At 35.5% G+C, this 13,475-nt stretch overlaps 1 protein-coding gene across 1 annotated transcript in view; it reads left to right on the forward strand.

The window, feature by feature from the left end:
• Positions 1-369: 369 nt before the first annotated feature.
• The window catches only part of Glrb (glycine receptor beta), an 89,756-nt gene continuing 76,650 nt past the window's right edge, over positions 370-13,475 (forward strand). Inside the window, exons 1-2 of the mRNA XM_015484408.2 lie at positions 370-582; positions 2,244-2,393. Coding sequence (XP_015339894.1) covers positions 2,272-2,393 — 122 coding nt within the window. The 5' untranslated portion in view covers positions 370-582; positions 2,244-2,271. The remainder of the gene's footprint in view (positions 583-2,243; positions 2,394-13,475) is intronic.

Below are 13,475 nucleotides of genomic sequence, written 5' to 3' on the forward strand. Positions count from 1 at the left end.
CGTAATTGGAGCCATCACTCTGAGATTTAGATGCCAGGATTCCAGGCAAATATGAAATCACACAAACTACTTTGCCCTTTTGGTCCAAGAAGGTCGTTTGTATTCTATCGTGCTTTTTCCTGCTAGTGGTCAAAAACTGACCTTAAATAATTCCAGTCCCAAGAAAGGGATCATTATTATTACTATTTTCCTTTTTGTTCCAACATTGTCCTCCTGGTTATCCCTCCCTACCCTATTTAGTCCCTTAAAACGCGCAGCGACAAAATCGCTCTGCTTATAACCCCCCAGGGCTCTCGGAGGGGAGGTGTCGCGTCCTTCCTGGCGCGTTCGGGATACCTCTTCCCTCCCGCGTCAAGGTGCTGCTTCAGCGCGGCCCCCGCGGTCCCCGCAGCGGTCCAGACAGCGGCGCGCCACAGCGCACGCTCCGCGGCCCGAGCAGGCGCGTCAGCCGAGCTCAGCGGTCGCGCGGGCGGCGGGGACGCAGCTGACCCCGCTCTGCGCCCGCTGCACCCCGGCCGCCACCGCTACCTCGGCCCCGGGCCGCCGCGATCTCGCCTGGCGGCTGCGGGCGGGGCGCCTCGGGTAAGGGCCGGGGGCTTCACCCAGGAGGGAGGTGCAGGAGAGGATGGGCAGGGACAGCAGCGGAGGGTCTGGGAACAGGAATTAACGCCTCTGCGGAAAGAGCGGGTCCAGCCTGGGGTGGCGGGGGCGCGGGGAACACTGCGGCGTGCAGCGGGAGGCGGAGAGCGCTGCCTGCCCAGCCGAGGGGGGCACAGGGCACAGGGCCGCTGCAGCCGCGTCACCGATGCGGTGGCGTCCACCGGGACGCTGGGGAAGAAGGTGCGCAGAGGGCCGCGGATAATTAGGGAACGCAAGATTGGCGGGGTGGGCTCCTGGTGGAGTTATATTTGTGAGGATTCCTTCAGTCATTGCCGCTGTCTCTTTTGAAAGACTGAGAAGGAAGCCTGAGAGCAGTGTGGAATTTTTCTCTTGCTTCCCCTTTGAACCATTTTCTTGGGGGAAAGATGTGGACAAGTACCTGCTGCTGGGGCAAAAGTGACTGGAAGCAGATGCTTGGGGTAGGATGGGGGAAGGGAGCACTCAAGGCTATACGTTGACTTAGAGCCATCAGTTGCTGTGGGTCTCACCAGGTCCTTCAGTTGTGTTAGGTGTAAGGACTTAGGGAGATGCCCTTCTGGCCTGCATTGGAAGAGACAGAAAAAAAAAATCCTGGGAAAAAGAGTTGAAAAACATGACATAGAAGATGCAGATTTATGAGGGTGAGATGGAAATTAAGTTAGTGTTCAGGAACCTGACAAGTCTTGTACTCTGCGGAAAACAATGAGAGAGAACAATTTATGATTTGACAATAAAGAGTCTAAAAGAGGTTCAACTATTCCAATGTTAATAGATGCTTAAAGTTTTTTTTTTTGATGCATTAGACTAGGAAGAATTTAATTCTCATTTGAGCATTAACACTTTATTAAAATGTGGCTAAAAAGATTATTTGAAGAGTGTAACCACACTTGTTGTATTCTTTCATGTAATGTTACCTCCAATTTCTAGAGAAATCTTTTTGATGATGAATGTTCGTATCCCATAAGCGTTCTAGAAAGCTAACAAACTAATATGTACTGTTTTGGGGGTAAAAATAGCTTGCAAATTTCATGTGTATAACTAAAAACACAATGAACTTAAGAGTAGGAAACTTTGATGCAAATTTTTTTCCTTTATCTCAGTTGTTTAATACTTAGAATTAAAATACTTTTATTGTTTTTGAAAACTTTACATACAAAATCCAAACAACATAGACATTTTTAAAGAAAACAAAAATTACCTCAAAGGTACTAATCAGAAATAACCATTTTAATGTTGTCAGGCATCCTCCTAGGTATCTTCTTAAACATTTTTTATATGCTGTTCAATTCAATATCAGTTTACAATTTTATATAACCCTAGAGTGGAAATTTTACATAGTAACCTATTATACCTCATTGGAATCTTATTTTGTATATATCATTATTTCAACTGACTTTTACTACTATATAAAAACAGACTTTACTACTACCATATAAAAGAGACTTTAAATATAGAGTGATATGTAACCATGTGGGATTGAGCAATGAGGATTTGATATACAAATGTATTTGCCCTGTGGGTACTAAGGATCATAATTCTTAAGGGGACAATTATATATTTATCATTTGCTTTATAAATGTAAACATTTTCTTGTTCTTTTATAGATCCAGCTCCTGAAATTAACCTTTCAAGATGAAGTTTTTATTGGCAATAGCCTTTTTTATTTTAATTTCCTTGTGGGTTGAAGAAGTCTATTCTAAAGAAAAGTCTTCAAAGAAAGGAAAGGGGAAAAAGAAGCAGTACCTATGCCCATCGTATGTTCTTCATGTCTTATATTCTTACATAAAGACATTTTAATGCATTTGTGATAAGAGCAAGGTGGTTTATTAAAATACACGTCTGCCAAACTTTTCATATGAAAAAATGACAGTGTGAAATGAGGTTTAGAATGTGATACCTAATTCTCTGTGTTAAAATTTTATAAAGTTTCGTTGGTGCCATGAATTTATATAATTTTTATATGTCCTTTAGTAAGAAAAAATTTACTGTTGCTTTCTTATGTTATGTGTGCAACTTAAACTAGATACTGAGATCTCATGTTTTGATAAGCACTAATTTAAAAAGGTGATTTAAAAATACTTAAACATATTTTAAAATGCGTGTTCCTTAAAAATCAGATAGCCAATCTATGATTTCAAAATCCTTTTAGTTTATATTAATATATGAAAGAAGAAAATTTATATGGTAAATGAAGTTTCTATTTTAGTAAAGGCAATGAAATATTAGGAAATTAGGATATTTTCCAAAAAGCTTGTCATTAAATGTGATGTTACTTCATTTACCATATAAATCCAACCCTACAAAAGACAATATTTTGCATTTTAGACTCTACTTTTATAGAAAAAGCTAATATTACTGATTAATAAAGGCAGATATTATTCACTAGTTAGAACAGTTGAACAGGATATACATAAATAACTTTCACAAAATGTAATGTGTTTTTCACAACTAATGCAACATGTGCAGTGATCTGGAATAGAAATTAATTTGCTATTACAGGTCATTTTTCAATTAAGATTTCTTAAATGTTACATTGATCATAGACAACTTTTTATTGCAGCATCATTATTACTTAAATATTTTCTATTATACTTTTATTGATGTTCTGTAGGAAGCATTAGGGTGTTGGGTGTGGTCACACACTCCTCTCATTACAGGAATTTGGGAGGCTGGGGCAGGAGTATCACAAGTTCCAGGCCAGTCTCAGCAACTTCCTGAGGCCATAAGCAATTTAATGAAACCTTGTATCAAAATAAAAATAGAAGGGCTGGGGATGTTGCTCTGTTGCTCAGTGGTTAAGTGCCCCTGGGTTCAATCCTTAGTACCCCAAAACAAACAAACAAAAAATTAGAGTATATTTGGGGAAGTATATTTTGTAAAGAAGGCACATTGGTATTGGTATTCTGCGATTGGTATTTATGTAGTTTTATGAGATTAAGAGTCTGGAGTCAGCATCATGGAGACATAAAGCCTAGCATTTAGCAGAGCTCTTTATTAAAGGATATTTCCTGAATTTCACCTTTGATACTTCTATTTATTTAACAGTATGATGTCAGGGCCAAATTTTTAGATGTCTGACATCATGTCCCTGAGTTATACATGTCCCTCCTTGGCCATCTGCCCAGTTGAGTATCAGTTGGGGATAGTGGCGGCAGGTTCAGGGTTAACCACAGTTTGCAACCATTACCCTCATTCACTGTTGCAGTTTTTGTGCCATAACCAAGAGATGAACATTTGAGGGAAGTAGATGTTGTCAGGTATAACTCTTCCCTAGTTAAAGGACACATGTTCATGTTAGAGATTCTTTAAAGTAACCTTTTTTTGATTAAGGCTGACATACTGACACCAACTCTGGTAAATGCTTTGTTATCATGATGATTCCATGTGTGGACTTAAGTCCTCTTAGGTCAGTCAGGTTTCCCTATGTGATGAAGATGACAGGGCTCTGTTCTCCTCCCTGTCCCCTGCCTAAATCAAAAGTCATGATTGGATTTTTATGAAAATTGTAACAGCAAGTCTTAGAATTACCATGTATCTTACAACAGTGAGACTTACGTATACAAATGGACTGTGTGTGTGTGTGTGTGTGTGTGTGTGAGAGTTTGAGTCAGATCAGAAACTGTCCTGGCTTTTTAAATTTACTTTTTAAACCCATATTGTTTTGGAGCACTAGAAAATCATAAATTGATGTTATTTTTTTTTTTGATATGTAAGTGAAGCAGCAATACTAGGCTTGATAAAATAAGTGATAAATTTACTTCCAAAGTTTTAGAAAATTAATATGGATTAACAAACAAGAAAATTTAAATTTGTAAATATATTTTACATAACTCCTTGGGTACCATTACTTTTTTATTTTCAGCTTGAAGTTGATGTTGACTTTAGTAACATTGGTCTTTCCTCTGCTTTTCTCTTCTACCTCAGTGACTTTGTCCAAATTCATAGCTGAAACTGCCATAATTTCCTGTTAACTCCTAAGTCTCTGTGTCTAGATCTCTCTGAAGAGTGTTACACCTGTTTATCCTGACTATCATGACCTTGAATTCAACGTGAACAAGTGTGAATTCAAAACTCTTCCTCACCACTCCTAACATAATAGTCCCTTTCTTACAAAATGGCACCCTCCTGCCTTTGCCATTTAAACTAAAATCCTGGGGATCACTATAGACCTTCTCTTTGTATTCAAGCTTCTCAAATTTAGCAGTCATGCAGAGTTGTCAATCCAGAGTCTTTTTTTTTAAGTTTTAGATGGATCCAATAGCTTTATTTTATTTATTTATTTTTATATGGTGCTGAGGATCAAACCCAGTGCCTCACACTTGCCAGACAAGTACTCTACCACTGAGCCACAACCCCAGCCCAAATGCAGAATCTTTACCATCTCTGAAATCTCCTTCATTTCCATTTCCGTGTACACATTGCTTTAATTACTACTTTCCACCCTCTTTGGTGGACCCTTTTTTAGTCTCTGTGCTTCTTATTTTCTTCCATTAAACTCATATCCCAACCTGACTCTGCAGCATATTTCCCAAATCTTAAATCTACTTAGGCTATTCCAATGTTGAGATCCGTAAAGCGACTGCATAGCTTTCTGGATGAGGTTCAGATTTCTTGGCTCCACTCACAAGGCTCTTGATCTGGTATCTGAGATACAATAGTATCTCCTCTATCCTGGCCCCTGTCTTATGAAGCATACACATGAGCCATGTCTTGTCTATTTTGATATTTTACATCTCCCATTGTTCTTTGTTGTACCAGTGCTTTGCCTCTTTCTCTTGCCTCAGTGGTCTTTTCCAAATTCAAGTTCATGGTTATTACTGTGATTTATTCACTATTGATTCCTAAGCCTATATGTCCAGCCCAGAGCTCTCTAAGGACCTACTACATTACATCCAACATGTTAATCTGACTGTCTCATTATGACCTCAGACTCAAACTTGAACTCTGTTGCCTCCTTTGGAAAACTTTTCCTAATTGTTTTTTGTTTGTTTTTAATTTGAGGTACTGGCGGATTAAACTCAGGGCCTCATGTATGCTGTATAAGTGCGGTACCATTGTGCTAACCTTCAGTCCCCTTTCCTAATTTTTGATAGTGTGATTTAGATAATCACATTCTATACCTCCAAAGTTCTCTGATTTCCTCTCATGTTTATAGTATTTTATGGTAATCATAAGTTGTAATTGTCTGTTTTCCCCATTAGATTTTAAATTCCTTAGCATCAGCATCTTATTTGTCTTAATCACCAAAGAACCGTGTAGTGCCTGACACAAAATATACATCTAATAAAATTTGTTTAAAGGCTCAGTAAAAACCTGAAGACCTCCAGGCATGGTGAGGTATACCTGTAATTCATCAACTGTGGAGGCTGAAACAGGAGGATTGCAAGTTTGAGGACAGCTTTAGCAATTGAGCAAGGACCTAAGCAACTTAGCGAAACCCTGTCTCAAATTAAAATATAAAACGGGCTGGATTTGTAGCTCAGTGGTAAAGTGTCCCTGGATTAAATCCCTAGTATTCCTCCCCCAAAAAGGCTTTAAAACCAAAAGATCTTTGACTACCTGTTGTTAAGTCATTATATCTGGTTTTTGTTAAGTCACTTAAAAGTAACTCATGATCCTTATGAATAATATTTAGAAATATAATCTCAATATAAAGAAAGCTGTATGTTGACAAGTATGTGATTAGTGGGGCATCTTCATTCTGGATTATGTTACCTGGTAGAATTTTGGTCTCATCATTAAATATACTTTACCAATGAGTAAAATAAAATTTTACAAAGGAAATACTCATCCAAAATGAGGATATTTGATTTTGGGATATGTAGTGAATATGTTAGGCAGAATTAGGAAACCATTACGATCCAGAAGGGCTAATGTGACAGGCTAGGTTTAATAAGATTGAAATATAAATTATACTTTGTTCCATACATCACTGTGAAAGAATAGAATGGATTTAAATAGCTTAGCAGAGTGCATTTAGAAAAATATTAGATATTGTAATAATGACACAAATGAATGTGTCTGTACATGTGTAATACTTAAGAAAGAAGTTAGTGTTTCTATTTTAATAATTCCATGTTAAGTATATTGATTTTCTTACTAGGATGATTTAAAGCAAAAGTAATAGGGATTTCTGCACTTCTAGTCAGTATTTTCAGGAAAGAAAAATAAGAATGATATAAGTAACTATAATCATGCCACATTATGAAGAGCTGAAAGGCCTGAGATAATTGATAGTTGTCTTCAAATTTTTGAAAAAAGTGTAATGGAGCTCAGAAAGTAGACTTTGACTTGGTACCACAACTGAAACCAGGACTAATGAATAGAAGCTACAGGGAAAGATTTTTGGCTCCAAATTAAGAACTTTCTCATAGAGATCTGACAAAATACAGTTGAGTAGAAAGGGAGGTAGTGAAGTCCCTATTACTAGAGCCACTCAGACTTGGCAGAAATGTTTTAGAGAAACATTGAACATTGGATAAGTAGCTAGGCTGGATGTTGATATTTATGGCCATTTCAGTTTGTGAGATTTTTAAGATTCTGTGATTGTAACATTAAAATTGATTACAGCCTTATGATTGTCCAATAGCAAAATGACCTGTAAAAAGTCGTTATTTTTTTTTAAACAAATTTTAGCTGGATTCACTTATTTAAATTGATCTGCCTTTATTTTTGGTGCATCGGCATGGAAAGCTCTACTACCTAAGATAAATATATCTTGGTCATGTGTTAATAATAAGGATTTAGTAATCCTCAGTGACAGAATTTCTTCTTGAAATTTCGTGAATAATCAAGTTCTTAAAAAATGCCTCTTTTGAATTCAGAAAAATCTTTTCTACTTTACTGACTTAAGTCAGAAAAAATGTGTCAAGCTACTAAACCTCTTGAGAAATAATCATCACAGGATGACAAATATAAATGATCTAATCAATGCCTACCATAATTTATAAGAAGGCATAATAATATGCGTTTGTATTTGTTTGTATATTACATATTAAGCCACAACATACCAAAATATAGTTTCAGAACGTTTGATTGAATAACAGCAATAAAAACCAGAACAGAATGGTCTCAACAATAACATCAGAAAACTCCAGGAACACTTTGCTGTTTTTGTTTTTGCTCATAGTAGACATAACACTTTTTTAATACTGAACTTGTCCAGGCTGTGCAATGTCTTGGCATCATTTTTGCCATCACTGAGCTAGGGGAAACTTTTCCCTTTTGTTGAGGATTGTTCAGATTGCAGACGTCTGCTAGTTTATGATAAGTGCAACTAATATGTTTACAAGATGTGTTTGAAATTTCTCCTCCCAAATTGCTCTCATTTTTGGCTCATACTCTATCTTAGGTATGAGGAGCTTAATAAGCTCTCAAACATGAATGATGCTTTTATATCAATGTGTTTTTATGTTAGTGTGTATTTATCTTATCTTCTAAATCACCTTTCCTCCAAACTGTTGGCGCTGTACCTTTAAAACTTGTGGACATAATCATTTTTTTTTGGTTGGATTCTATATGCAGTTGGGAAAAATGTGACTTATTTATAGTAGTTTGTTCATAAGCTAAAAACATGGTGTATGTATTTAAAGGTGTTTGATATCTGTTATGAGAATTTTTTGTCTACTGCACAGAGATATTGTGCCATTTAATGATAGTATGTGTGCACTTGAGGTCTATATGTTGTGGGAGGGGAAGATTAATGATTTATCAAAGCCATTATGTGTTATCTCAGGACTGTGTCAGTCATCTTCTTGTTCTGATTGTTCTATCTAGTATTATTTAACAGACTAAATGAATTTCAAGTTAATACCAATTTCTTGCTTCCTCATAGAAATGCTTGATACAGTTATATTGGCTCAAAGATGAAAGACTGATTGGGAAAAGATATAGATAATCTATAAAATAGATACAAATGAATGTTGCCTATATTGTTATTAATACTTATCTAGATCAAGTTTTTGATTTTTTGCTAATGTTCGGTTTTGTATTTTCTTACTACCTATTGAACAATTGCACTTTAATGGCAAGCTGTTATTTTAATGATAATCCCCTTTCCAATTAATTTGCCAGGTTTTGAAATTGGCATCCTCATTTCATCAGCTACTCAAGCATGAAACTTAAGTGGAATTTTCCCCTTCTCTTAAAATGATCTCCAAGATCATCATGTTCAAGTTTTTCTTTAGTGCATCTCTTCTTATCATCTTAAGCATTTTCATTACACCATTTTCCCAGTTATTCACCCTCTTTTTTCTTTTCTCATTATTATCCACCTTATCATACTGTTTGCATTTCCCTCTTGCTGGTCTTAAGTTCAGTAACCCACAGTTTACCAAAACCCTTTTTGTCCATATTGCATATTTTGATATTTTATTATTTAATTCTTTATGTGACAATGTCCTTCGTTTTCTAGTTGAACTGTACTTGGTATTAGTTAACTATGTTGTAAATATTTGAGGTGAGAGAGTTATATATGCTGCCTGTTTCAAAATTCTGTGTATATGAGCTCTATTCATGCTTGATGAATCAAATGGAATCAAATGGGTAACTGATTATATAGAAAAAAAATCATAAATTGTTTTTTGATGGGTCAGTGGCTCACTGGGACTGTTTAAAAGTAATACTTCTAAAGTTGTACAGTTTAATATTAACTTTATGCATCTACTTACTAAATTATGATGAGAATTGTAATAGAACAGAAAGAATACTGCCACATCTCAGTTAGCACTGTTTTGAATGACTTATGACATTCTGTGAGCCATTTCATTTATCTGGGTCTCAGTGGTCTGCCTTGTACAGTGAAAAGTGTGATCTCAGTAGTTTCTTAATTTCCCTTATTCATTCATGGCAACTATACTGTTTATGATATAAATTTATTTTTATGCTTGTTTTTGAGCATTTTTGTCAGTCTATTTTGTTTTCCAATTTTGAACCAGTCAATCCTGGAAAAAAATACTCAAAATTCTATTTCTTAACCAAGCTAATTGCAAAGGGATCTAATTTTAGAGTTGATTTACCAAATGTAGGTTTTTATAAGGATTCCAAAGTAGAATAATGCATGTGTCAGTTGAATTACCTACCTTCTTAGCTGACTGCATTTTCACAAATTAAGATGTCTGTGCTATTTATTTGTTGTTCTGGAGGCTAATAATTTCTGTGATATTGCAAAGAATAGAGTACATTTATAAAAGTCTCCTGTGTTCTTTATGGGCTACTGCCTAAAAGAGACATGTGACTGCCCTTTACAGAGAGCTGAGAACTCTTGAAGTAAGTTCCTTTACCATGGACATTTACACTTTGAATTCATAAAGTAAATTATTCAAATTTATGTATATATGAATATTTCCTCTGAGTAATAATGTAACTATGAAATAATATTTCTAGAGCTCTGATTGGAATAACAGTAAAATGCTTACTAAGTCATTAATAGAATATGTTGGATAACTTGAAATGTCTGACCTTTATTAATGCTCAGGTAAGGATACAATAGTAGGAACTCATGATCATTCAGGAAGTTAACTGCTTCAATTCCTGATTCCTGAGAATAACCTCATAGGAAAGATTGAGCTATGAATGAGGAGATGAGTGATGTTCTTTGCATTAGAATTTAACTCTCAGTGATACCTGGGACCATAGACATGGCTGACAAGGTCATCTGAAGGTCATAATGCAGCATTCTTTATTATCATCTATATGTTCTGCTTTGACCTTCCTGGAATATAACATTTTTAAATTTAATTTTACAAGTGTGTATGTTCTCATTTAGAATCATTATTAATTGTTTTGTGCTATTCTCTTCTTGGCTGGGTCTTTCTTATGGTTCCATAATCCTCTTTCTTTTCCCATAGCAATTCTGTTTTCTCTGACCATGCACTTTCAGCCCCAGCTCTATCAGTCTTAGCATGAAATTTTAACTTTTACTTCAAAGAAAAAGAAGAAAAGTCTTTGAGCAGGAACTCAGCTGGTATCTGTTTTTACTCCAAAGCTAACAAATGTAACAATATTTTTCTTTTTCTCCTCTGCTGTTACCTTAGGAGAAAAGGAAAAGAAGAACTTCTTTTGGTCAAAGCCCTAGGTCCCATCTCCTCCATTCTCTCCTGCATCATCTCTTATCAGCTTACCCCAGGCCTCTCATGTTTTTAATTTTGTTACACTATTTGGTAGTTTTTCCCCTTAAGGACTTGCAAACATACCGAAGGGTCTCTTGCCAGAAAAAAATATGTAGTTTTTTATATTCCTATTTCATTCACTTGCCCTGGTCTGTTAATTGCTCTATTTTTTTGAACCAAAAGGGCCTGCACTTTTTTAGTTCTCCTTCAGTATTTTTTCCATTAGTTGAAGTTCCTTAAATTACAAAAGCCATGCATGATCTTTAAAACAAATAAAGCATTATGTGCTTTTTAATTATTCATCTATTAATACTGATTACTGTCTCTGCTGTACCTTTTGATAAAGACATTTATCTGATTCCTTTTAAATAAATCTAGTGACTTTCTTCAAGTTTTTATTATTACTTGATAAGAAATACTATCGTCTCCATTCTGAAATAATCCCCTATTGTATCTGCTCTACCTATACTTCAAGAATTTTGGTCATTTCTGGGTCATTTTTCTACCTCTCTGACTGGAACTAATTTTCATCTTCACTGACTGTTCCTCTGTCTTTCTTGTCCGGAAACTTTGAGTTTTAGCAGATATTGTGTGCTTGTTTCTTTTAGTCTCTTACTCATCAGTTTTCCTCTTAGTAATTTCCAGTCATGTCAGTGTTTATGCCTGTATGTTCACCTCTATGTGTAACTACTCTTGTGATTTCCAGGCCATTATCTTCATCTTCCTCTTGGACCTCAAGGTTAAGGTATCAAACATCTTAAGCTGGCTCTGTTTCTGAGTTCCCTGGCTCTGTATCCAGGCTTTCATGAAAAATGTCAGAATCATCCTCAGTTCTTTTATGTCCTTTTATCTTTATCATCTCATCATGACTCATTCTGTTGATTCTTGCTCAGAAATGACTCTTGCATCTGGCTGTTTCTCCCCATCCCTACTGCTGTTGTCTTCATCAGGCCCTAACATTTCACCTCGAGTCTGTTACTGCAGTTACGTACCTACACTCCTGATCTCCATCCTGTCCTCTCCACAGGTTGATACTCTACAGCAGTGGACCTCGATTATTTCCAGGAACCCTTTATATAATACATCTAATATATAATCTCGTACATTTTTAAGGACACAAAGAGCTCTAGCGTATGTGGGTTGTATCTATTTATATTACCTTATTACAAAGAGCATCAACTTTAAATAATATTTATTCACTATTATTACAAATAGAGCATCAACTTTAAATAATATTTATTCACTAAAATATTTAAGGGCTGTGGTTGTAGTTCAGGATAGAGCATTGCACAGCGTGCAGTGGTCCCTGGCTTTACCCTCACACAACACACACACACACACACACACACACACACCATAAACCAAAGCCAAACCACTGAAAATAAGTGTATCCATTAAATACTAACATGAATAACTTATTTTATGAAAATAAATTATATTTTCAAAATCCAAAGAAATAAAATAAAAGAAGGGGCTTTTTTATTCATCGGTTTAATGACCAGCTTCCTGAAAGATGGAAGGATTCTCATCTGCTTCTGTATTCAGTTCATTATGATAGATTGTTTTGGTTGAAGTATATGAAGAAAGTATGACCTAATGCGGACATATAATTGAAAGAGGGAAGAATGTTTTAATAGCCTTTTCATAACTGTGAATGTTCTTTAATGTCATGCCAAAGTTTAACAAGTGATAGTTCGCTAAAAGAGAGTTGCAATGTGAATGTGAAATCAGATGAGTGAACATTTTGTTCTGTTTCATTGAAATTCACTGTTCTCTCTTGCACATTGAATGGCTTCTTTTGTTCAAAAGTGATTTTATAACATCATGCACTGGACATTTGGAAAATATTGGTTTGCTGGGGTTTATTTTTTGCAAATCTTCCAAATGCTTACATATTTTATTATACAACATCAAAAAAGTCACATTCATCTTATAATACTGCCTATCTCACTGGAATTAGTCTGTAAATATTGAGAAACTGTCAAAATCATGGTGGCAATTATTTTCTCTAAAATTCATATTTTTGTTTGGAAATTCAGATTCTGTCACTGAAAGCAAATAACTTTCGGTTGTTTTCCCAAAAGTACAAGCTCCTTTCATTCACTTTTACAAGAAGTTTGCCCAAATATTTTTTATATCCGAATTATTATAGTTTTTCTATGATGCCCCATGAAAATGGACTTTCCTGAGGAGTAGCTATTTATTTCTGATGTTAAGTAATCACTCAACTGTACTTTTCTCAGAAAAAAATTATCATAATTTGGAATGCAGCAGAAATGGTGTCTGAATATTCCACATTTTACCATGCAGAATATTAAAAAGTGTTGATATAAGTTTCAGAATTCCACAAAATTAATAATTTTTTTAAACTTATTTCTTAGTAACATTGCTTAGGAACACTGTCTTCAATTTTTTGCTTGGATATTACTGTGGATATGTGGTGGTAAGGAATACAGTTACATTTAGACATATAAGTATTGTTTTCTTGATTTGTCCTATTGCTCTATCAGTTGTTTTTGTACCATCAGGGGGTAAATGTCAACATATTGAAAAAGTAAATAATATTTTATTTTATTATGAAAATAATTTTGATTCTGTTGACTGGGAGTGTCTTGGATAGCTCAGGGGTTGGTGTTCCTCACTCTAAGAACTGTTACTCTTTTGTGTCAACATTATTTGTGATGCTTCATATGTATCTGATGCTCTATTCCCTGCTTTGGGCTAGCC

Source organism: Marmota marmota, unplaced genomic scaffold (assembly GCF_001458135.2).
Source record: "Marmota marmota marmota unplaced genomic scaffold, marMar, whole genome shotgun sequence".
Lineage (NCBI taxonomy): Eukaryota > Metazoa > Chordata > Mammalia > Rodentia > Sciuridae > Marmota > Marmota marmota.